Below are 25,587 nucleotides of genomic sequence, written 5' to 3'. Positions count from 1 at the left end.
ATGGGACTGTGGGCCTGAGGACTCAGAGTCCTGGAGGTCTGGGGGTCTAGAGGTCTGGGGGTCTAGTTGTCTGAAGGTCTGAAGGTCTAGAGGTCTGAAGGTCTAGAGGTCTGGAGGTCTGAAGGTCTAGAGGTCTGGGGGTCTAGTTGTCTGGAGGTCTGAAGGTCTAGAGGTCTGGGGGTCTGGAGGTCTGAAGGTCTAGGGGTCTGAAGGTCTAGAGGTCTGAAGGTCTAGAGGTCTGGGGGTCTGAAGGTCTAGAGGTCTGAATGTCTAGAGGTCTGGGGGTCTGAAGGTCTAGAGGTCTGAAGGTCTAGGGGTCTGAAGGTCTAGAGGTCTGAATGTCTAGAGGTCTGGGGGTCTGAAGGTCTAGAGGTCTAGAGGTCTGAAGGTCTAGGGGTCTGAAGGTCTAGAGGTCTGAAGGTCTAGAGGTCTGGGGGTCTGGAGGTCTTTGGGCTGGAGGCGGTGGTCTTCGTGGTGTGATGACAGCCTGAGGAGAGTTTAGTGACGAGGACTTAATCCACTGTGCTTTAACCAACCTGCAGGGGATTATACTGTCTCTCTGTCCGTCTGTCTCTCTCTCTGTCTGCCTGTCTCTCTCTGTCTCTCTGCCTGTCTCTCTGTCTCTCTGTCTGTCTACCTGTCTGTCTGTCTCTCTGTCTGCCTGTCTCTGTCTGTCTGTCTACCTGTCTGTCTGTCTGTCTGTCTCTGTCTGCCTGTCTCTCTCTGTCTCTCTGTCTGTCTGTCTGTCTGCCTGTCTCTCTCTGTCTGTCTGTCTCTCTGTCCGTCTGTCTACCTGTCTGTCTCTCTGCCTGTCTCTCTGTCTGTCTGTCTACCTGTCTGTCTGTCTCTCTGTCTACCTGTCTGTCTCTCTGTCTGTCTGTCTGTCTCTCTGTCTGCCTGTCTCTCTCTGTCTACCTGTCTCTCTCTGTCTCTCTGTCCGTCTGTCTGTCTCTCTGTCTGCCTGTCTGTCTGTCTCTCTGTCTACCTGTCTGTCTGCCTGTCTCTCTCTGTCTCTCTGTCTGCCTGTCTCTCTCTGTCTACCTGTCTCTCTCTGTCTCTCTGTCCGTCTGTCTGTCTCTCTGTCTCTCTGTCTGCCTGTCACTCTCTGTCTCTCTGTCTGTCTGTCTACCTGTCTGTCTCTCTGTCTGCCTGTCTCTCTCTGTCTACCTGTCTCTCTGTCTCTCTGTCCGTCTGTCTGTCTCTCTGTCCGTCTGTCTGTCTCTCTGTCTGCCTGTCTGTCTCTCTGCCTGTCTGTCTGTCTCTCTGTCTGTCTGTCTGTCTACCTGTCTGTCTACCTGTCTGTCTACCTCTCTGTCTGTCTCTCTGTCTGCCTGTCTCTCTCTGTCTCTCTGTCTGTCTGTCTGTCTGTCTCTCTGTCTGCCTGTCTCTCTCTGTCTGTCTGTCTCTCTGTCCGTCTGTCTACCTGTCTGTCTACCTGTCTGTCTGTCTCTCTGTCTGCCTGTCTCTCTCTGTCTCTCTGTCTGTCTGTCTGTCTCTCTGCCTGTCTGTCTGTCTCTCTGTCTGTCTACCTGTCTGTCTGTCTCTCTGTCTGCCTGTCTCTCTCTGTCTCTCTGTCTGTCTGTCTCTCTGTCTGTCTGTCTGTCTGTCTGTCTGTCTGTCTCTCTCTGTCTCTCTGCCTGTCTGCCTGCCCCTCAGCAGACTTCGTGTTCTTCTTTTAAAAACGGAACTAGCTTAGCGATAGCTTAGCATGCTCAGCAGCTGCGCTACACGTAAACATGTCAGTAACGTGTCACGCAGGGTCAGATAACCTCTTAAAAGGGTCAGAGCAGTAACCATGACGACAGCACTAGAGTCAGCGGGCGTTCCAGAGTCTCTGGACTGAGAGAGAGAGACAGGTGGCTGGTGATAGGTTTTTTTCCTCTCTATATCATTTAAAATATTCACGGTCAAGGAGGTGAGAATGAATCACAGACAACGTAGTATCTTTGGTCAAAGCTTTGGACCAAAGGGGAAGCTCAGTCGCACATGCTCTGAACACGACGACCTCCAAGACATTCCATCGAGCACCCCTTTGGTCCAGCCTTTTATTGAAAGCTTTACACACACACACACAACACCAATGGAGAAGTGGAACTGAGGACATGTTGACATATTCCTTCCGTCTGGTTTATTATCACTTCCTTATCAGACTCCCCAAACCCATAACACAACCTTCGGGTGGGAACGCGGAGTTCGGGAAGCTCCTCTGATTGTTGAGTTTAAGATACGGTAAGCAATAACATAACATACATTTCTATCTCTGTCAGTTCCCTCCTGTTTATGCTATTGCTTATTATTTAAACATGGTCAATAAGGGCACTCATTTGATTTGTCTAATTTCTAAGCAGCATGTGATTTACGTATTTGGGTTAAGCAGTCTAAGCATGATTATTTGTTTACACATTATTTGTTAGTAACAGCACAACAATCTCTTTGGGATTTACACTTTTTAGTCAGCAGTTTCACATCAATAATTGTCCGTTCCTTGTGAGGAGTTTTACACAATTATGTCATACAAGCTTAAACCAAAAGGTTTCGTTATATTTTCTTAAACGGGAGCATTGATCTCCCTTGCTCCTCTCGTTTGAGTTCCTCGGGACCTCTCGCTCCATCACCCGAGGCGACACCTAAGAGCAGGGATTGTTGGTTTCTTCACTGACGTTGAGATGGCTGTCTTTTAAGCGGACAGCCCCCTTTGAAGTCAGTCTTCCCCTTTGCTCGTGGTCGTCTCGGGATCAGGGCACTGGTCCGGGATTTCTGTAGGGAACAGTTTGCAATGGGAGAGATGTATCCAGGTGGTCCTCTCGGCTATCTTTACAGCGGTTGCAGTCGTCAGAAGGACTTGGAATGGTCCCTCCCAGCGAGCGTCGCTCCACGTCTTTTTCTTGATGACGCGGATGCAGACCCAGTCGCCGACCTGTACAGACATAATGGGGGAGACAGGTGAATCTGGCAAGACATTTGCTTCCCTGACTCCTCTCCCCATCATGGTCTTCTTCATGTACTCCACTATTGTTTCTTTCTCACCCACTTGCTCTAAATCTGGGTGAGTTAGTGGTAGGCGGTAGGGTCGTCTATGAATGATTAGGTTTCCTTGAGGGTTGTGCTTGATGCATGGCACACATGCTTTACAAAAAATTTTAAGTAGTTTTGTTCTATCATAGATACCATCCCTCCTGTTGAGACATGGCATTGCCCATGACTCAAAATAGCAACGGCCTTGAATAGACTTCTTGGTAGCCCATAATTTTTCTTTTACTTGGGCTTGTGCCCTCTCTTTTGCTGCTCGGAACCACTGTTCTGCTTGTTCTAGTTCGTGGTGTTTTGATTCGCTGAGTCTGGGTTTTTTGTTTTCTATGGCGATGGTTTTTAGATTCTTACAGATTGTTTCTATCTCAAAAACGTTTAGTTCGCCGGAAAAGCCGTATTTTGTTTTCCATTTTTTCAGATATTTCACACTATCTGAGTCCTGTTTGAACATAAACAATGTGTCGCCTGAAAATTCGCCTTCAGGCTTTCCGTGAGAATTACCCATTGTTTATGGTGTGATCGTATAGTATTAGTACAATTCCTTGTTTCTTTACCCAAAACTGCCAATCTGTGGTTGTCTACTTGAACAGGCCGTCGGTGTATGTTGGCCTGGAAGGTTTCGGCCGACGCTGATTCAATAGAGCCACAGCATTCATCCACAAACAAATATAAACAAACAAAGCTAAACAAACACCTAACACTTATTTTTACGACCTTTAATCAACCTTTATTTCTCGCAAAAAGGGCAAACCCTTATTTATTTCCTTTTTTTCCGACGCGTCAACCTTTATTTCTCGCAAAAAGGGCAAAACCATACGTACTTTGTCTGGGTCAGTCTCCCTCGGTCTTCCGATCCGCCGGATCCCGTCAATCCACGACTGGATCTCCTTTCTGCAGAATTTATCCACTGCTGAGCGGTCTCTTAATCCGATGATCAGTCGGGGCCTTGCACAGGTGTCAGTGGCTCCGCAGGAAAAAGAAAAATCCAGCCGATGGGTATGTTGGGATCCGGGTCACGGCACCAAGTTATGATAGGTTTTTTTCCTCTCTATATCATTTAAAATATTCACGGTCAAGGAGGTGAGAATGAATCACAGACAACGTAGTATCTTTGGTCAAAGCTTTGGACCAAAGGGGAAGCTCAGTCGCACATGCTCTGAACACGACGACCTCCAAGACATTCCATCGAGCACCCCTTTGGTCCAGCCTTTTATTGAAAGCTTTACACACACACACAACACCAATGGAGAAGTGGAACTGAGGACATGTTGACATATTCCTTCCGTCTGGTTTATTATCACTTCCTTATCCGACTCCCCAAACCCATAACACAACCTTCGGGTGGGAACGCGGAGTTCGGGAAGCTCCTCTGATTGTTGAGTTTAAGATACGGTAAGCAATAACATAACATAAATTTTTATCTCTGTCAGCTGGTGGGACAGACAGCGAGCGCAGAGCGGCGTTAGCATGTTGCTACTGTGGATCACAGCTCTCCCTCTAACCTGACATCACTCCTCCTCTTGCTCACCGGTCCGGCTGCTCGGTCTGTTGTATTTGTGACCTGCTCAGTGACCTCCCTGACCCGGGCTCACCTCCGGGGCTTCAGGTGACGACAGGTGCTCTCTCCACACACTGACCTCCTGCTGACCTCTGATAGGATCCTCTGCGATGCTTTTAAAGGCGCGTTTCTCCGTAACTCAGGTCCAGGTGAGTTCTGGTCCCGTTCTGAAACACTCTGATCCCCATCCTGGTTCTCTTCTGGTTTCCATAGGAGAGAATTTGCCGAGCTGCTGGAGAAGTACGGCACCGAGTCGACCCGCAGCTCGCCCGTCCAGCCAGGTGGGCCCCCCCGTCCTGTGTGGCTGACCTGTTGTCATGTAATGTGGGCGCAGTAACAGCACTCCGCCTCCAGGGGGATGGAGTCCGTCTCGTGTGCGCCGGTCCATGACATCATGTCCAACATGTGTTCTGGGAGGGAGGCAGCCGGTCCAGATGTGTGAGAGCATCTCACGTGAGCCGGGCCCTGGGCTCAGTGCCGGTCCAGACCTGGAGACAGAGACTGACCAATCACACGGACGTGATGCGTATTAGAAGAGGAACTCAAACCGGGCCCTTGGCAGGTGATGGACATCAGGCTCCGGATGGCGTGAATTAACTTTAACAATATTTAATGGCAACAAGTTTAACAAACAGTGGAGGCTCAGGGTCGTGGGTTTCGTGGTGATCCGGGCTCAACAGGAACCAGCCTGAAGGACCCGGGTCAAGACCAAAGAGAACCATGTTCCCCCAGTCCAGAGTCTTAGTCCCAGAATCAGCCAATCAGCTCCTCTCAAATGTAGTTCAGCCTTAACACCTTCCTGTTGGATAAAAGTCCGCTATCAGAATGGAGGGGTCAAAGGTCCCCCTATGCTTCATAACACATTCATAATAATAATATTCCCCTAATATTTCCTATTATAATATCTTTCTATATGTATTAATTTAAAGCTCAAGACTACAGAATCAAAATAAACTATTACACCCTGACAGTATGTAAAGTGCCATAACTACTCCTGGTTCATTGAATGTGTTTGTGGGGAGAGTCCAGAGAGTCCTGAGAGGAGGAGGCGGTCGCCCCCGGCAACGGAGAGGAGGAGCATCAGTCTGGGCCGATGTGGGTTTGACTCCGGCTGAAGGCGTGTTCCTGTGAACACGCCTGGAGAGGAGTTCTGTTTCAGTGTCGTCCATCTGACATGTGGAAGAAGAGCTTCCAAACCCTCGTCATCATCATGTGAATACTGATGATGACGATGATGATGTGAAGCCACCCCCCCTGTGGGACTCACTCAGTTGTGTGTTGTTGTTGTTTCTGACAAAGGAAGCCGCTACCTGGACAGCACATCGTCCGGGTCCTCGTCTCGCTCCCAGAGTCCTTTGCTGCTGAGTCCGGCGGGCTCTCAGAACACGTACAGCACCGCCGGGCCCATGCTGCGCTCCCTCAGGTGAGCCGTGATGAAGAACCGAGTCACACCCCGCCTCCACAGGGGCGTGTCCAACACACTGCTGGACACGCCCCTGGTGGCAGAAATATACAGAAGTGTGTTTTGCACTGAGTCATCAACCCGACTGATTCCCTCGCCCTCTGTCTGGAGGGTCATGTGACTTCCTGTCCCCAGTCATCCAGGTGAAGGAGTGATTCAGCTCATTTCATTGGCGAGGTCCAGCAGTCTGGGCATCGTCATCGGGGGAGGGGCCAACCGGCCCGACGGGCCCGCCGTCTTCATCCAGGAGGTCCTGTCTGGAGGGGACTGTCACCGGGTAGGAAACACACAGTCACAACAACCTCCACCTGCAACAGAGTCATAACAACCTCCACCTGCAACACAGTCACAACAACCTCCACCTGCAACACAGTCACAACAACCTCCACCTGCAACAGTCACAACAACCTCCACCTGCAACACAGTCACAACAACCTCCACCTGCAACAGAGTCATAACAACCTCCACCTGCAACAGTCACAACAACCTCCACCTGCAACAGAGTCATAACAACCTCCACCTGCAACAGTCACAACAACCTCCACCTGCAACAGTCACAACAACCTCCACCTGCAACAGAGTCATAACAACCTCCACCTGCAACAGTCACAACAACCTCCACCTGCAACACAGTCACAACAACCTCCACCTGCAACAGAGTCATAACAACCTCCACCTGCAACAGTCACAACAACCTCCACCTGCAACAGTCACAACAACCTCCACCTGCAACAGAGTCACAACAACCTCCACCTGCAACACAGTCACAACAACCTCCACCTGCAACAGTCACAACAACCTCCACCTGCAACAGAGTCACAACAAGACGTGTTGAAGACGTGTTGAAGACATTTAAAGACGTGTTAAAGACGTGTTGAAGACGTGTTAAAGACGTGTTAAAGACGTGTTGAAGACATTTAAAGACGTGTTGAAGACATTTAAAGACGTGTTAAAGACGTGTTAAAGACGTGTTAAAGACGTGTTGAAGACGTGTTGAAGACATTTAAAGACGTGTTGAAGACGTGTTGAAGACGTGTTGAAGACGTATTAAAGACGTGTTGAAGACGTGTTGAAGACGTGTTGAAGACGTGTTGAAGACGTGTTGAAGACGTGTTGAAGACGTGTTAAAGACGTGTTGAAGACGTGTTAAATACGTGTTAAAGACGTGTTGAAGACGTGTTGAAGACGTGTTGAAGACGTGTTAAAGACGTGTTGAAGACGTGTTGAAGACATTTAAAGACGTGTTAAAGACGTGTTAAAGACGTGTTAAAGACGTGTTGAAGACGTGTTAAAGACGTGTTAAAGACGTGTTAAAGACGTGTTAAGACGTGTTGAAGACATTTAAAGACGTGTTAAAGACGTGTTGAAGACGTGTTAAAGACGTGTTAAAGACGTGTTGAAGACGTGTTGAAGACGTGTTGAAGACGTGTTGAAGACGTGTTGAAGACGTGTTAAAGACGTGTTAAAGACGTGTTGAAGACATTTAAAGACGTGTTGAAGACATTTAAAGACGTGTTGAAGACGTGTTAAAGACGTGTTGAAGACGTGTTGAAGACGTGTTGAAGACGTGTTAAAGACGTGTTGAAGACGTGTTAAAGACGTGTTAAAGACGTGTTGAAGACATTTAAAGACGTGTTAAAGACGTGTTAAAGACGTGTTGAAGACGTGTTGAAGACGTGTTAAAGACGTGTTAAAGACGTGTTAAAGACGTGTTGAAGACATTTAAAGACGTGTTGAAGACATTTAAAGACGTGTTAAAGACGTGTTGAAGACGTGTTAAAGACGTGTTGAAGATGTGTTAAAGACGTGTTAAAGACGTGTTAAAGACGTGTTGAAGACGTGTTAAAGACGTGTTAAAGACGTGTTAAAGACGTGTTGAAGACGTGTTGAAGGCGTGTTAAAGACGTGTTAAAGACGTGTTGAAGACATTTAAAAACGTGTTAAAGACGTGTTGAAGACATTTAAAGACGTGTTAAAGATGTGTTAAAGACGTGTTGAAGACGTGTTAAAGACGTGTTGAAGACATTTAAAGACGTGTTAAAGACGTGTTGAAGACGTGTTAAAGACGTGTTAAAGACGTGTTTAAAGACGTGTTAAAGACGTGTTAAAGACGTGTTGAAGACGTGTTGAAGACGTGTTGAAGACGTGTTAAAGACGTGTTGAAGACATTTAAAGACGTGTTAAAGACGTGTTGAAGACGTGTTGAAGACATTTAAAGACGTGTTGAAGACGTGTTAAAGACGTGTTGAAGACGTGTTGAAGACGTGTTAAAGACGTGTTAAAGACGTGTTTAAAGACGTGTTAAAGACGTGTTGAAGACGTGTTAAAGACGTGTTAAAGACGTATTAAAGACGTGTTGAAGACGTGTTGAAGACGTGTTAAAGACGTGTTAAAGACGTGTTGAAGACGTGTTAAAGACGTGTTAAAGACGTGTTGAAGACGTGTTAAAGACGTGTTGAAGACGTGTTGAAGACATTTAAAGACGTGTTAAAGACGTGTTAAAGACGTGTTAAAGACGCGTTGAAGACGTGTTGAAGACATTTAAAGACGTGTTGAAGACGTGTTGAAGACATTTAAAGACGTGTTAAAGACGTGTTAAAGACGTGTTAAAGACGTGTTAAAGACGTGTTGAAGACGTGTTGAAGACATTTAAAGACGTGTTAAAGACGTGTTAAAGACGTGTTAAAGAAGTGTTGAAGACGTGTTAAAGACGTGTTGAAGACGTGTTAAAGACGTGTTGAAGACATTTAAAGACGTGTTAAAGACGTGTTAAAGACGTGTTAAAGACGTGTTGAAGACGTGTTGAAGACGTGTTGAAGACATTTAAAGACGTGTTGAAGACATTTAAAGACGTGTTAAAGACGTGTTGAAGACGTGTTAAAGACGTGCTAAAGACGTGTTAAAGACGTGTTAAAGACGTGTTTAAAGACGTGTTAAAGACGTGTTAAAGACGTGTTGAAGACGTGTTGAAGACGTGTTGAAGACATTTAAAGACGTGTTGAAGACGTGTTAAAGACGTGTTAAAGACGTGTTAAAGACGTGTTTAAAGACGTGTTAAAGACGTGTTAAAGACGTGTTGAAGACGTGTTGAAGACGTGTTGAAGACGTGTTAAAGACGTGTTGAAGACATTTAAAGACGTGTTAAAGACGTGTTGAAGACGTGTTAAAGACGTGTTAAAGACGTGTTTAAAGACGTGTTGAAGACGTGTTGAAGACGTGTTGAAGACATTTAAAGACGTGTTGAAGACGTGTTGAAGACGTGTTGAAGACATTTAAAGACGTGTTGAAGACGTGTTAAAGACGTGTTGAAGACGTGTTGAAGACGTGTTGAAGATTCAAGATTCAAGATTCAAGATGTTTTATTTGTCACATACACACACAGGGTGTGCAGTGAAATGAAAGTGGCAATGCTCAGCAGGAATGTGCAAGGGCAACAAGTACACACTATTTACAAATAAAAAACAACACAATATTTACAGTAAGTGTGTGTGTGTGTGTGTGTGTGTGTGTGTGCCTAAGAGGGGCAGTTGTGTGGGTCTATGTGGGGGTCCTGGTGAGGTCGGAGTTCACAATCCTGATGGCCTGAGGAAAGAAACTCCGTCTCAGTCTCTCTGTTCTTGCAGCGTGACTACGGAGGCGCCTGCCTGACCGCAGCAGCTGAAACAGTCTGTTGTTGGGGTGGTGAGGATCCTTCATGATCCTGCCGGCTCTGGTTCTGCACCTCCTGGTGTACAAGTCCTGCAGGGTGGGGAGTGTAGTTCCAATAGTGCGTTCAGCCGAACGCACTACTCTCTGCAGAGCCTTCCTGTCCTGAGCGGAGCAGTTGCCAAACCAGGCTGTGATGCTTCCTGTCAGGACGCCTCTACAGCTCCAGAGTAGAAGGACTGAAGGATCCTCTGGGAAACTTTAAATTTCCTCAGCTGCCTGAGGTGGTAGAGGCGCTGCCTTGCCTTTCTCACCAGAGTGTCTGTGTTTGTTGACCATGTCAGATCCTCGGTGATGTGGACTCCCAGGTATTTATACCCGCTCACCCTCTCCACAGTAGTCCCGTTAATCCCCAGTGGTGAGTACGTCCTCTGTTGTTGTACCCTCCTAAAGTCCACAATCAGCTCCTTAGTTTTGGTGACATTCATGATGAGGCTGTTGTCCTGGCACCAGAGTGACAGATCAGCAACTTCCTCCAGGTAGGCCTTCTCGCCGTTGTCGGAGATCAGGCCCACCACCACTGTGTCATCCGCAAACTTGATGATGGTGTTGGAGCTGAACCTGGCCACACAGTCATGTGTGTACAGGGAGTACAGTAGGGGCTGAGGACGCAACCCTGGGGGATCCTGTGTTCAGGGTGAGGGATTTGAGGTGTGTCTGCCCACCCTGACCACCTGTGGCCTGGCGGTCAGGAAGTCCAGGATCCAAGCACACAGGGGGTGTTCAGTCCCAGCTCAATCAGCTTGCCGCCAGTCTGGAGGGACTATGGTGTTGAAAGCTGAACTATAATCAATGAACAGCAGTCTCACATAGCCGGCCCTCTGGCTGTCCAGATGAGAGAGTGTGGTGTGCAGTACCTGGGAGACAGCATCATCCGTGGATCTGTTTGGGCGATAAGCAAACTGCAGCGGGTCCATGGAGGAAGGGAGGAAGGCGCAGATGTAGTCCTTTATCAGCCTCTCAAAGCATTTCATGACCACCGAGGTGAGGGCCACCGGTCGGTAGTCATTCATACATGCTGGAGAAGCATTCTTGGGCACAGGGACAATAGTGGATCTCTTGAAGCAGGCGGGGACCACGGACTCAGCCAGGAGAGGTTGAATATTGTGGTGAACACTGGAGCTAGCTGGTTAGCACAGGTCTTCAGTACTCGCCCAGATATGCCATCTGGACCTGCAGCTTTCCTGGTGTTCACCCTCAACAGAGCCCTCCTCACACTGTGCTCGGTCACAGAGAGTGTGTTCATCCCCAGCGGTAGAACTCACCTCGGCTACGCTTAACGGTGTTGTTGTTAGCGGCGAGCTAGCGCTGTTGTTGCTAGCCTCAAACCGTGCATAAAATGAGTTCAGGTCGTCCGCTAGGGATGCGTCGGCACTCACCATTGCGCGGGGTCTGCTCTGGTAGTTTGTGATAGTCCGTAGCCCCTGCCATAGGCGCCTGGTGTCGCGCTGCTCCATCTGTGATTCCACTCTGTCTCGGTACCTCCTTTTGGCGTCCTTCACCGCCCTCCTCAGTCCATAGACCGCTGCCTTGTACTCGTCCATGTTGCCGGATACAAGACCGGAGTTATAGGCAGCAGTACGGGCGTTCACAGCTTCACGGATGGATCTATCAACCCACGGCTTTTGGCTAGGGAACTTGTCCCTTATGACACAAAAAATACATGCAATGTATTCCGCCATCCAGGAAAGTAACCACGATGACATTGTTTCTGCAGACAACATACATTCGACGGGACGAATGGGTTACTTGTGGGTCAATTTACGTAACACATTGAAATATCACTAGATGGCGCTCTTGATTCATTTATTGAATTGCTGAGACTGTTAGTGACCATTAGACTGTTGATTTCAATGGGCCAATGGGAATTTATTATTTTATTATTTATTTTTTGGTCATTTTTGAAAAAACTTGATATAGTATACAACAGGAGACACTCTTCAAGGATTAGTTGGTTTTAGCTAGCTATCATGCTGCTAACGGAAGTTAGCTTTCTGAAGGGTCTACAGACTTGTGCTTAGAGTATGTTGTTCAGGGCATCCATGGCCATCTGGTGTTCTAATTTCAAGCGTTTTGGAGCTTGTTGAAAAATCGCTAATTAGCCACATGCTACTATCATGACGGGGTCAATTGGCATACACGGCCGGCCCATACATGTGTAGTTGAAATGGCCCTAGAGTCATTTGACATACACTTGTATGGGCCGGCCAAGTATGTGAAATGACCCTCAAATGGGTCATTTGACATACACTTGTATGGGCCGGCCGAGTATGTGAAATGACTCTAAAATGGGTCATTTGACATACACTTTCATGAGCCGGCCGAGTATGTGAAATGACCCTAAAATGGATCATTTGGCATACACTTGTATGGGCCGGCCATGTATGTGAAATGACACTGGTTATTTTAAGGGGATTTCTCCTGTTTTGTACCCAGAAAAGGTGCCCAAAACATGGGTACTTGCATGCTAAAGTGACCATGGTCCTCCCACACAAGTATCAGTTTGTGTTAGTCGTTCAGGGCATCAAGTGACACTGGTTATTATAAGGGGATTTCTCCTGTTTTGTACCCAGAAAAGGTGCCCAAATCCTGGATACATGCATGCTAAATTGACCATGGTCCTCCCACACAGAGATCAGGTGGAGTCAGTAGTTCAGGGCATCAAGTGACACTGGTTATTATAAGGGGATTTCTCCTGTTTTGTACCCAGAAAAGGTGCCCAAAACCTGGGTACATGCATGCTAAATTGACCATGGTCCTCCCACACAGAGATCAGGTGGAGTTATTAGTTCAGGGCATCAAGTGACACTGGTTATTATAAGGGGATTTCTCCTGTTTTGTACCCAGAAAAGGTGCCCAAAACCTGGGTACATGCATGCTAAATTGACCATGGTCCTCCCACACAGAGATCAGGTGGAGTTATTAGTTCAGGGCATCAAGTGACACTGGTTATTGTAAGGGGATTTCTCCTGTTTTGTACCCAGAAAAGGTGCCCAAATCCTGGGTACATGCATGCTAAATTGACCATGGTCCTCCCACACAGAGATCAGGTGGAGTCAGTAGTTCAGGGCATCAAGTGACACTGGTTATTGTAAGGGGATTTCTCCTGTTTTGTACCCAGAAAAGGTGCTTCAAGTCCTGGGTACTTTTAGTGACATTTTACCTGTTCTGTACCCAGGAAAGGTGCTTCAAGTCCTGGGTACTTTTAGTGACATTTTACCTGTTCTGTACCCAGGAAAGGTGCTTCAACTCCTGGGTACTTGCATAGTAATGTGACCATGGTTCTCCTGGTACTTTGAGTGACATTTTACCTGTTTTGTACCCAGGAAATGTGCTTCAAGTCCTGGGTACTTTTAGTGACACTTAACCTGGAGCAAATGGTCCAAAAATGTAGGGTATTCATATAGAGATGGTCCTCTTAATTTAGAAAAAGAATCCACGACTCTAAGTTGATTTAAAGCAATTCTTTTTTAATTAAAAGATTGGTTAGGGACATTTGACATACTCGGCCGGCCCATACACACGGTTTACAAATGTCCCAGTTTATACACAACTTCCCTTGCATTTCCAAATTATAAGGGGATTTCACCTCTTTTGTACCCAGAAAAGGTGCCCAAATCCTGGGTACATGCATGCTAAAGTGACCATGGTCCTCCCACACAGAGATCAGTTGGAGTCAGTAGTTCAGGGCATCAAGTGACACTGGTTATTATAAGGGGATTTATCCTGTTTTGTACCCAGAAAAGGTGCCCAAATCCTGGGTACTTGCATGCTAAATTGACCATGGTCCTCCCACACAGAGATCAGGTGGAGTTATTAGTTCAGGGCATCAAGTGACACTGGTTATTATAAGGGGATTTCTCCTGTTTTGTACCCAGAAAAGGTGCCCAAATCCTGGGTACATGCATGCTAAATTGACCATGGTCCTCCCACACAGAGATCAGGTGGAGTCAGTAGTTCAGGGCATCAAGTGACACTGGTTATTGTAAGGGGATTTCTCCTGTTTTGTACCCAGAAAAGGTGCCCAAAACCTGGGTACATGCATGCTAAATTGACCATGGTCCTCCCACACAGAGATCAGGTGGAGTTATTAGTTCAGGGCATCAAGTGACACTGGTTATTATAAGGGGATTTCTCCTGTTTTGTACCCAGAAAAGGTGCCCAAATCCTGGGTACTTGCATGCTAAATTGACCATGGTCCTCCCACACAGAGATCAGGTGGAGTCAGTAGTTCAGGGCATCAAGTGACACTGGTTATTTTAAGGGGATTTCTCCTGTTTTGTACCCAGAAAATGTGCCCAAAACCTGGGTACTTGCATGCTCAAGTGACCATGGTCCTCCCACACAGAGATCAGGTGGAGTTATTAGTTCAGGGCATCAAGTGACACTGGTTATTATAAGGGGATTTCTCCTGTTTTGTACCCAGAAAAGGTGCCCAAAACCTGGGTACTTGCATGCTCAAGTGACCATGGTCCTCCCACACAGAGATCAGGTGGAGTCAGTAGTTCAGGGCATCAAGTGACACTGGTTATTGTAAGGGGATTTCTCCTGTTTTGTACCCAGAAAAGGTGCCCAAATCCTGGGTACTTGCATGCTAAATTGACCATGGTCCTCCCACACAGAGATCAGGTGGAGTCAGTAGTTCAGGGCATCAAGTGACACTGGTTATTGTAAGGGGATTTCTCCTGTTTTGTACCCAGAAAATGTGCCCAAAACCTGGGTACTTGCATGCTCAAGTGACCATGGTCCTCCCACACAGAGATCAGTTGGAGTCAGTAGTTCAGAGCATCAAGTGACACTGATTATTTTAAGGGGATTTCTCCTGTTTTGTACCCAGAAAATGTGCCCAAAACCTGGGTACTTGCATGCTAAAGTGACCATCTTCCACCCATACAAAGGACTCTATACTTGGGTAAATGTTAGTCAAATCCCCCTCTCAAAGAACCATGGAGGATCGGGGGACAGTGAGGGTCACCATGCATACATCACATCATAGGCCGGACCACCAGGAGTGACTATACTGGGGTACATGTGAGTCAAATCCCCCTCTCAAAGAGCCAGGAGGATCGGGGGACAGTGAGGGTCACCATGCATACATCACATCATAGGCCGGACCACCAGGAGTGACTATAGTGGGGTACATGTGAGTCAAATCCCCCTCTCAAAGATCCAGGAGGATCGGGGGACAGTGAGGGTCACCATGCATACATCACATCATAGGCCGGACCACCAGGAGTGACTATACTGGGGTACATGTGAGTCAAATCCCCCTCTCAAAGAGCCAGGAGGATCGGGGGACAGTGAGGGTCACCATGCATACATCACATCATAGGCCGGACCACCAGGAGTGACTATACTGGGGTACATGTTGGTCAAATCCCCCTCTCAAAGAGCCAGGAGGATCGGGGGACAGTGAGGGTCACCATGCATACATCACATCATAGGCCGGAGCACCAGGAGTGAGTGACTATAGTGGGTACATGTGAGTCAAATCCCTCTCAAAGATCCAGGAGGATCGGGGACAGTGAGGTCAACAGGCATACATCACATCATGGGCCGGACCACCAGGAGTGACTATACTGGGGTACATGTTGGTCAAATCCCCCTCTCAAAGAGCCAGGAGGATCGGGAGACAGTGAGGGTCACCAGGCAGACAGGACGATTGGGGGACAGTGAAGGTCACCAGGCATACGTCACATACAAGGCCGGACCACCAGGAGTCACTTCACCTGGGGTACATGTTCGTCAAATACCCCTCTCAAAGATCCAGGAGGATTGGAGTACAGTGAAGGTCACCGGGGGGACAAAAGGCAAAATGCAATTGGTATGTGGGGCCTCTGGAGCTTACTCCATGACCTTGCTCACCCTCCGACCCCGTGCACCCACACTTAAGCACCCATCTCTAAGTTAAAACCCTCCTACAATTTTTTTTCCGTTTCGGGCCCCTGGTGGTATAAACGGAAAAAAAAAATTGTTTATACCACCAGGGGTCCGAAACGAAAAAAATTCCGCAGAATGGTTTTAACTCAGGGATGGGTGCTTAAGTGTGGGTGCACGGGGTCGGAGGGTGAGCAAGGTCAGGGAGTAAGCTCCAGAGGCTCCACAGACCAATTGCATTTGCCTTTTGTCCCCCCGGTGACAGTCAATGTCCCCCAATCATCCTGGTCATGTACCCCAGAATAGTCACTCCTGGTCCGGCCTTGTATGGAATGTCTGCCTGGTGACCCTCACTGTACTCCGATCCTCCTGGATCTTTGAGAGGGGGATTTGACTAACATGTACCCCAGTATCCTCACTCCTGGTGGTCCGGCCTTGTATGGAATGTCTGCCTGGTGACCTTCACTGTCCCCCAATCCTCCTGTCTGCCTGGTGACCCTCACTGTACTCCGATCCTCCTGGATCTTTGACAGGGGTATTTGACTCACATGTACCCCACTATAGTCACTCACTCCTGGTGGTCCGGCCTATGATGTGATGTATGCCTGGTGACCTTCACTGTCCCCCAATCCTCCTGTCTGCCTGGTGACCTCACTGTACTCCGATCCTCCTGGATCTTTGACAGGGTATTTGACTCACATGTACCCCACTATAGTCACTCACTCCTGGTGGTCCGGCCTATGATGTGATGTATGCCTGGTGACCTTCACTGTCCCCCAATCCTCCTGTCTGCCTGGTGACCCTCACTGTACTCCGATCCTCCTGGATCTTTGACAGGGGTATTTGACTCACATGTACCCCACTATAGTCACTCACTCCTGGTGGTCCGGCCTATGATGTGATGTATGCCTGGTGACCTTCACTGTCCCCCAATCCTCCTGTCTGCCTGGTGACCCTCACTGTACTCCGATCCTCCTGGATCTTAGAGAGGGGGATTTGACTCACATGTACCCCAGTATAGTCACTCACTCCTGGTGGTCCGGCCTTGTATGGAATGTCTGCCTGGTGACCTTCACTGTCCCCCAATCCTCCTGTATGCCTGGTGACCCTCACTGTACTCCGATCCTCCTGGATCTTTGAGAGGGGGATTTGACTCACATGTACCCCAGTATAGTCACTCACTCCTGGTGGTCCGGCCTTGTATGGAATGTATGCCTGGTGACATTCACTGTCCCCCAATCCTCCTGTCTGCCTGGTGACCCTCACTGTACTCCGATCCTCCTGGATCTTTGACAGGGGTATTTGACTCACATGTACCCCACTATAGTCACTCACTCACTCCTGGTGGTCCGGCCTTGTATGGAATGTATGCCTGGTGACCTTCACTGTCCCCCAATCCTCCTGTCTGCCTGGTGACCTTCACTGTACTCCGATCTTCCAGGATCTTAGAGAGGGTGTTTTGTACCCAGAAAATGTTCCCAAAACCTGGGTACTCGCATGCTAAAGTCACCATGGTCCTCCCAGTAGTTCAGGGCATCCATGGGAGTCTGGCATTCTAATTACAAGCATTTTGGAGCATGTTGAAAAATCGCTATAGCCACATGCTAACCATTAGCCAAGCCTTCTAAAGCTTTTTTTGAAGTGAATATTGAGAATAAAAATACAGGGTCAAGGACCATGGGTTCAGACATCCCTCACTGATGTGCCCCTAGGAGATGGGCCCTTGATCCTGGCTACTTTTCTTGCAAATTGACCATATTCCTACCTAAGTAGAGCAGAAGTTAAGGTAACTTGGCAGACACGGCCGGCCCATACAGATGTAGTCGAAATGACACAGTTTAATGACATGGGTCATTTGACATACACTTTATATGCCGGGAATGTATGCTGAATGATCCGATGCCCTCTGGTGGCGAAAAACTGTCATGGGAGGATTGGACTACATTTAATACATTTTTTAATAAATCATAACTCGGCGATCGAAGGTCAGAATTGAAATCTTTTTCTCCCAGATGTAGCGCGGGAGGGGGCACTGTGAGCCTGAGGTGTGTTTCGATTTTTAGCGCCCTCAAAAAGGCTCCAAAATGCAGCCCAAAGTTTTTGACCCCCTGACACCCGAAATCTATGCCCCATGACCCCTGCGGGCAGAAGGCTGGTTAGGAAAGTCCCTAACTTTTACCGTGGGGACGATGGTGTCCGTTAGCGTTGCTATGAGGCTCATTGCTACTTCCGCAAACTCGCTGACGTCACTGGAACTGGATTGGATCATGTCCCAGTCGACGATACTCAGAGCGTCCTGTAGCTCAGCCTCTGATTGGTCAGACCACCGCATTACGTTCCTCGTCACTACCGCTTCCTTGCGATCCTTTGTTTATACTCCGGAAGCAGAAAAATGGCGGCATGGTCTGATTTCCTAACGGAGGAGAGAGACAGCCTTGTAGCCTCTCTTGAATGGCGTATAGCAGTGGTCCAACGTTCTTTCCCCTCTGGTAGCACACGTAATGTGCTGGTGAAAGTTCGGCATGACTTTTTTTAGGTTTGCCTTGTTAAAGTCCCCAGCCACCACCACAGCCGCGTCGGGATACTTGTTCTGATGCCGACATAACACATCATGTAGGTCCGATAGTGCTACGTCGGTGTCCGCTTGTGGTGGAATGTAGACGGCTGTGGTGATGACCGAGCTGAACTCCCGGGGAAGGTAGAATGGACGGCATGAGATCGTCAGATGTTCCAGGTTCGGCGAGCAGGAACGAGAGAGTCTTAATGTTCTTGGGGTCACACCACATGTTGTTTGTCATGAAGCAAACCCTCCACCCTTAGATTTACCAGACTCTTCCGTTCTGTCTGCACGGAAAACAGAGAAGGACTCGGTTGGGCATATGACTCGATCCGCACCAGCGGGTCAGCCAAGTTTCCGTCAGACAAAAGATGTTACAATCCCGCATGTCCCGTTGGAATCTGATCCTTGCCTAAAATCATCCATCTTATTTTCCAGAGACTGGACGTTAGCAAGAAGGATGCTGGGCAAAGGTGGACGGTGGGCTTGAACTCTCAGTCTGTTCAATTCGCTCCGTTCCCTCGATGTTTTCGTCTCCCGTAGTAGCGGCTCCACTGTTGTTGTTGCGGGTCGCACGATCTCTGCCGGCCACGCTGGATCGATGGAAAAAGTGGACAAAAACCCTTGTTTTGCGCAAAAGTTTATGTCCAAAAGTGTGCTGCGGTCGTATGTTGTTAGTGCCGATGTGTTTGTGGCAAAGAAAATATTAAAAATAAACACAAAAACTAAAAGAGCGCACAATCTCCGCGGAGCTGCCGCGACGGCGACTGGACACAGCCGCGCCATCAGACGTGTTGAAGACGTGTTAAAGACGTGTTGAAGACGTGTTAAAGACGTGTTGAAGACGTGTTAAAGACGTGTTAAAGACGTGTTGAAGACATTTAAAGACGTGTTAAAGACGTGTTGAAGACGTGTTGAAGACGTGTTGAAGACATTTAAAGACGTGTTAAAGACATGTTAAAGACGTGTTAAAGACAGGGCACAGCACAGCAACAGTCTCTTTCCCTCCCCCTCCTCACTAAAGCTCTTTCACAATATCTACTGACACACACGTTCCCAGTCTTGTGCTTATGGAAGCAGGTTGTCCATTTAAATCCAGCTCCTAATCCCCCGTGTCATAGAGCAAGCTAGCATTTCATACACAGTGATTTACTGCATGGGATGAGTCAGCTGGGGAATTATGCTGCCATGCATTCACCAGGGCTGCAAATGTTGCTGAGCATCTCCTGTTTCACCAAGCGGTCCAGCTAGAGGTGGAGCGTCTCTACACCGGCTCCATAATAATAACACAACTATTAGAGACGCGTGTGAAGACTGAGCTATGGAAATACACTTGACTAGATGGCAAAGTTACTGGTGACACGTGAGAGGTCTGGACAAACAGGAAGCCAGTGTGGACAAACAGGAAGTAATTGTGGACAAACAGGAAGCCAGTGTGGACAAACATGAAGTCAGTGTGGACACACAGGAAGCCAGTGCGGACAAACAGGAAGCCAGTGTGGACAAACAGGAAGTCAGTGTGGACAAACAGGAAGCAATTGTGGACAAACAGGAAGTCAGTGTGGACAAACATGAAGCCAGTGTGGACAAACAGGAAGTCAGTGTGGACAAACAGGAAGCCAGTGCGGACAAACAGGAAGTAATTGTGGACAAACAGGAAGTCAGTGTGGATAAACAGGAAGTTATTGTGAACAAACAGGAAGTTATTGTGGAAAAACAGGAAGTTGGTGTGGACAAACAGGAAGTCAGTGTGGACGAACAGGAAGCCTTTAGAGACAAACAGGAAGTCAGTGTGGACAAACAGGAAGTCAGTGTGGACAAACAGGAAGTCAGTGTGGACGAACACTCCTCCACATAGCATGCGTGTACACGGAGGTTCCTCTGTGGTCAGCTGGCCCTGTGGCAGAGGGCAGTGAGTCCTTCCCCAGGGGAGCAGACTGAGGGACGGGGAACCGTGGTTACAGCTGGTACAGCTTTTTCTTCACAAGAGGAGGTCTGTGATTGGTCATTAGTGACACCTCACTAATGACCAATCACAGACCTCCATTAGATGACTATTTCTAATACGCTGTGTGAACAGAATGAAGTTACCTGCGTGGTGCTTCAGCTCAACACGACGAACGTCTCCGTCTCTGCAGGACGGACGTCTGAGGCCCGGAGACCAGCTGATCGCCGTCAACAAGGAGTCCCTGATCGGTGTGACCCACGAAGAGGCCAAAGGCCTGCTGAGCAAAGTCAAAGTCAGGTGAGTAACACCTGAGACCTGCCAGGGATGAGTCACAGTGTACCTGAGAGAGTCTCTGTGTGCAGCCAGGACAGCGCTGTGGAGGTGGCCTTCATCCCGGGGAAAGGACTCTTCCCCACCAGCACGTCTCTCCACAACGGGGTCCATCGCGCCGCCGGCCACAGCTCTGGACGCCTGAAGGTCCACGTCAGGGCCCCGCAGGTGAGCTCAGCCCGAGGCATCGAACACACGGCGTGTCCCACGTCCTGCTAGAGGATTACGTGTGTCCTACGTCCTGCTAGAGGCATTACGTGTGTCCTACGTCCTACTAGAGGCATTACGTGTGTCCTACATCCTACTAGAGGCATTACGTGTGTCCTACGTCCTACTAGAGGCATTACGTGTGTCCTACATCCTACTAGAGGCATTACGTGTGTCCCACGTCCTACTAGAGGCATTACGTGTGTCCTACATCCTACTAGAGGCATTACGTGTGTCCTACGTCCTACTAGAGGCATTACGTGTGTCCTACATCCTACTAGAGGCATTACGTGTGTCCTACGTCCTACTAGAGGCATTACGTGTGTCCTACGTCCTACTGGAGGCATTACGTGTGTACTACATCCTACTAGAGGCATTACGTGTGTCCTACGTCCTACTAGAGGCATTACGTGTGTCCTACGTCCTACTGGAGGCATTACGTGTGTACTACATCCTACTAGAGGCATTACGTGTGTCCTACGTCCTGCTAGAGGATTACGTGTGTCCTACATCATACTAGAGGCATTACGTGTGTCCTACATCCTACTAGAGGCATTACGTGTGTCCTACGTCCTGCTAGAGGATTACGTGTGTCCTACATCCTACTAGAGGCATTACGTGTGTCCTACGTCCTACTGGAGGCATTACGTGTGTCCTACGTCCTACTGGAGGCATTACGTGTGTCCTACATCCTACTAGAGGCATTACGTGTGTCCTACGTCCTACTGGAGGCATTACGTGTGTCCTACGTCCTACTGGATGCATTACGTGTGTCCTACGTCCTGCTAGAGGATTACGTGTGTCCTACGTCCTACTGGAGGCATTACGTGTGTCCTACGTCCTGCTAGAGGCATTACGTGTGTCCTACGTCCTACTGGAGGCATTACGTGTGTCCTACGTCCTACTGGAGGCATTACGTGTGTCCTACATCCTACTAGAGGCATTACGCGTGTCCTACGTCCTACTGGAGGCATTACGTGTGTCCTACGTCCTACTGGAGGCATTACGTGTGTCCTACGTCCTGCTAGAGGATTACGTGTGTCCTACGTCCTACTGGAGGCATTACGTGTGTCCTACATCCTACTGGAGGCATTACATGTGTCCTACTAGAGGCATTACGTGTTTCCTACGTCCTACTAGAGGCATTACGTGTGTCCTACATCCTACTAGAGGCATTACGTGTGTCCTACTAGAGGCATTACGTGTGTCCTACGTCCTACTAGAGGCATTACGTGTGTCCTACTAGAGGCATTACGTGTGTCCTACGTCCTACTAGAGGCATTACGTGTGTCCTACGTCCTACTAGAGGCATTACGTGTGTCCTACATCCTACTAGAGGCATTACGTGTGTCCTACTAGAGGCATTACGTGTGTCCTACATCCTACTAGAGGCATTACGTGTGTCCTGCGTCCTACTGGAGGCATTATGTGTGTCCTACGTCCTACTAGAGGCATTACGTGTATCCTACGTCCTACTAGAGGCATTACGTGTGTCCTACGTCCTACTAGAGGCATTACGTGTGTCCTACATCCTACTAGAGGCATTACGTGTGTCCTACATCCTACTAGAGGCATTACGTGTGTCCTGCGTCCTACTGGAGGCATTATGTGTGTCCTACATCCTACTAAAGGCATTACGTGTATCCTACGTCCTACTAGAGGCATTACGTGTGTCCTACATCCTACTAGAGGCATTACGTGTGTCCTACGTCCTACTGGAGGCATTACGTGTGTCCTACTAGAGGCATTACGTGTGTCCTACGTCCTACTAGAGGCATTACGTGTGTCCTACATCCTACTAGAGGCATTACGTGTGTCCTACTAGAGGCATTACGTGTGTCCTACGTCCTGCTAGAGGCATTACGTGTGTCCTACGTCCTACTCGAGGCATTACGTGTGTCCTACGTCCTACTGGAGGCATTACGTGCGTCCTACTAGAGGCATTACGTGTGTCCTACTAGAGGCATTACGTGTGTCCTACGTCCTACTGGAGGCATTACGTGTGTCCTACATCCTACTGGAGGCATTACGTGTGTCCTACATCCTACTGGAGGCATTACGTGTGTCCTACGTCCTACTAGAGGCATTACGTGTGTCCTACGTCCTACTGGAGGCATTACGTGTGTCCTACGTCCTACTAGAGGCATTACGTGTCCTACGTCCTACTGGAGGCATTACGTGTGTCCTACGTCCTACTAGAGGCATTACGTGTGTCCTACGTCCTACTGGAGGCATTACGTGTGTCCTACGTCCTACTAGAGGCATTACGTGTGTCCTACGTCCTACTAGAGGCATTACGTGTGTCCTACGTCCTACTGGAGGCATTACGTGTGTCCTACGTCCTACTGGAGGCATTACGTGTCCTACGTCCTACTAGAGGCATTACGTGTGTCCTACGTCCTACTAGAGGCATTACGTGTGTCCTACGTCCTACTGGAGGCATTACGTGTGTCCTACGTCCTACTGGAGGCATTACGTGTGTCCTACGTCCTACTAGAGGCATTACGTGTGTCCTACGTCCTACTGGAGGCATTACGTGTGTCCTACGTCCTACTAGAGGCATTACGTGTGTCCTACGTCCTACTAGAGGCATTACGTGTGTCCTACGTCCTGCTAGAGGCATTACGTGTGTCCCACGTCCTACTGGAGGCATTACGTGTGTCCTACGTCCTACTAGAGGCATTACGTGTGTCCTACGTCCTACTGGAGGCATTACGTGTGTCCTTCGTCCTACCTGTGGACTAGAGGCATTACGTGTGTCCTACATCCTACCTGTAGACTAGAGGCATTACGTGTGTCCTACGTCCTACGGGAAGGAACTCTACGGGGCGATCAGCGAGCAGGAGTCGGCACACCCCGAGGCTGCTTTCATTGTGGCGGGGGACTTCAACAAAGCAAACCTGAAGAAAGTTCTCCCGAAGTTCTACCAACACATAAAAAGCAACACGAGGGGGGAGCGGATTCTTGACCACTGCTACACTCCCTTCCGGGATGGATACAAAGCCCTCCTCCGCCCACCGTTCGGCAAATCGGACCACCGCTCCATCCAACTACTCCCCGCCTACAGGCAGAGGCTTAAGCAGCAACCAATCGCTGTGAAGGAAGTGCAACGCTGGTCGGACCAATCGGAGTCTATGCTACAGGACTGTTTTGAACGCGTGCGGACTGGGATATGTTCAGGGTCGCCGGACAACAACGTCAGTGAGTACGTCGCCCTCAGTCACCGGGTTCATCAAGAAATGCATAGATGACGTTGTTCCTACCAAGTCGGTTCGGTTTATCCCAACCAGAAACCGTGGATAAATGGCGATGTTCGGCTGCACTCCGCACGTAACACCGCCTTTGACTCGGGAATATGGCGGAATACAAAGAGCCCGCCACGACCTCCGAAGACCATCGGCTCTGCCAAGCGGGAGTTCAGGAACAAGGTGGAGGAGCTCAAGAGCCATGACGTGAGAGGTGTGTGGAAGGGCTACAGACAATCACGGACTTCAGAGGAGAACCAGCGGTGAAGAGAACTCCTCTACCTCCCTCCCAGGCGAGCTAAATACATTCTTCGCTCGGTTCGACGTGAGCGGCAGCCCGCGAAGGCAGCGCGCCCGAGGAGACCAGCCTGCTGATCATCTCAGAGGCCGGCGTGCGCAGAGCCTTCAAGCGGGTGGACATCCGGAAGGCAGCAGGTCCCGACCACATCCCGGCGCGCCTCAGAGCATGTGCAGACCAGTTGGCAGGAGTCTTCGCAGACATCTTCAACCTCTCCTGTCCCAGGCTGTTGTTCCTGAGAGCTTCAAGAAGTGCACCAATGTGGCTGGGCCCAAACACCCCAAGGTAACCTGCCTGAATGACTGGAGACCCGTAGCCCTCACCTCGATTGTCAGTAAATGCTTGAGAGGTTGGTCAAGGACTTCATTTGTTCCATGTTGCCTGCCACGCTGGACCCATGGCAATTGCATATCGTCAAAACAGATCCACCGACGACGCAATTGCCATGGCACTTCACACCGCCCTTTCCCACCTGGAGGAGGAACTGTTGTGTGCGAATGCTGGTTGTGGACTACAGCTCAGCGTTCAACACTATTGTTCCCGCCAAGCTCGACACCAAGCTCAGAGGTCTAGGCCTGCACTCTACCATGTGCAGCTGGATACTGGACTTCCTGTCGGGCCGCCGCCAGGTGGTGAGGATGGGCGGTACCACCTCAGAGCCGCTGACCCTCAACACGGGAGCCCCTCAGGGATGCGTGTTGAGCCCTCTCCTCTACTCCCTGTACACCCACGACTGCACGGCCATGCACAGCTCCAACGTCATCATCAAGTTTGCTGACGACACAACAGTGTTGGGGCTGATCACCCACGACGACGAGACAGCCTACAGGAGGAGGTTGGATCACTGGTACAGTGGGGCCAGGAGAACAGCCTCGTCCTCAACGTCAAGAAGACCAAGGAGCTGATCGTGGACTACAGGAAGCGGAGAGGAGAGCACACCCCCATCTCCATAGACGGAGTTGCAGTAGAGAGGTCAGCAGCTTCAAGTTCCTCGGCGTGCACATCTCCGAGGACCTCACATGGACCACGCACACCACTCACGTGGTGAAAAGGGCCCAACAACGCCTGTATTTCCTTAGGCGACTGAGGAAATTCAACATGGCCCCCGCATCCTCAGAACATTCTACACCAGTACCATCGAGAGTGTTCTGACAGGTTGCATCACCGCCTGGTACGGGAACTGCACCGCCCTGGAGCGTAGGGCACTACAGAGGGTGGTGCGGTCGGCACAGTACATCGTTGGAGGTGAGCTTCCTCCATCCTGGACATATACAAAGCGGTGCGTGGCCAGGGCCAAACGGATGCTGAAAGACCGCAATTGACCCGGCCACAAACTGTTCACCCTTCTACCGTCAGGCAGGCGATACCGC

At 49.2% G+C, this 25,587-nt stretch overlaps 1 protein-coding gene and 1 long non-coding RNA gene across 2 annotated transcripts in view; one reads left to right on the top strand and one right to left on the bottom strand.

The window, feature by feature from the left end:
• The window catches only part of si:dkeyp-72e1.9 (syntaxin-binding protein 4), a 55,993-nt gene that overhangs the window by 13,554 nt on the left and 16,852 nt on the right, over positions 1–25,587 (top strand). Inside the window, exons 6-10 of the mRNA XM_056408057.1 lie at positions 4,802–4,873; positions 5,892–6,011; positions 6,186–6,327; positions 20,328–20,434; positions 20,500–20,635. Of these exons, the coding sequence (XP_056264032.1) occupies positions 4,802–4,873; positions 5,892–6,011; positions 6,186–6,327; positions 20,328–20,434; positions 20,500–20,635 (577 nt within the window). The remainder of the gene's footprint in view (positions 1–4,801; positions 4,874–5,891; positions 6,012–6,185; positions 6,328–20,327; positions 20,435–20,499; positions 20,636–25,587) is intronic.
• LOC130189204 (uncharacterized) lies at positions 1,942–4,453 on the bottom strand. Its single transcript, XR_008830727.1, has 2 exons — positions 3,852–4,453; positions 1,942–2,917 (listed from the first exon to the last, which is right to left on the bottom strand). It is a non-coding gene; the product is annotated as an uncharacterized LOC130189204 (long non-coding RNA).

The sequence above is a fragment of the Pseudoliparis swirei genome, chromosome 23, assembly GCF_029220125.1.
Source record: "Pseudoliparis swirei isolate HS2019 ecotype Mariana Trench chromosome 23, NWPU_hadal_v1, whole genome shotgun sequence".
Lineage (NCBI taxonomy): Eukaryota > Metazoa > Chordata > Actinopteri > Perciformes > Liparidae > Pseudoliparis > Pseudoliparis swirei.
Note: the sequence above shows the minus strand (reverse complement) of the source record. Positions and strands in the feature narration are given on the sequence as shown.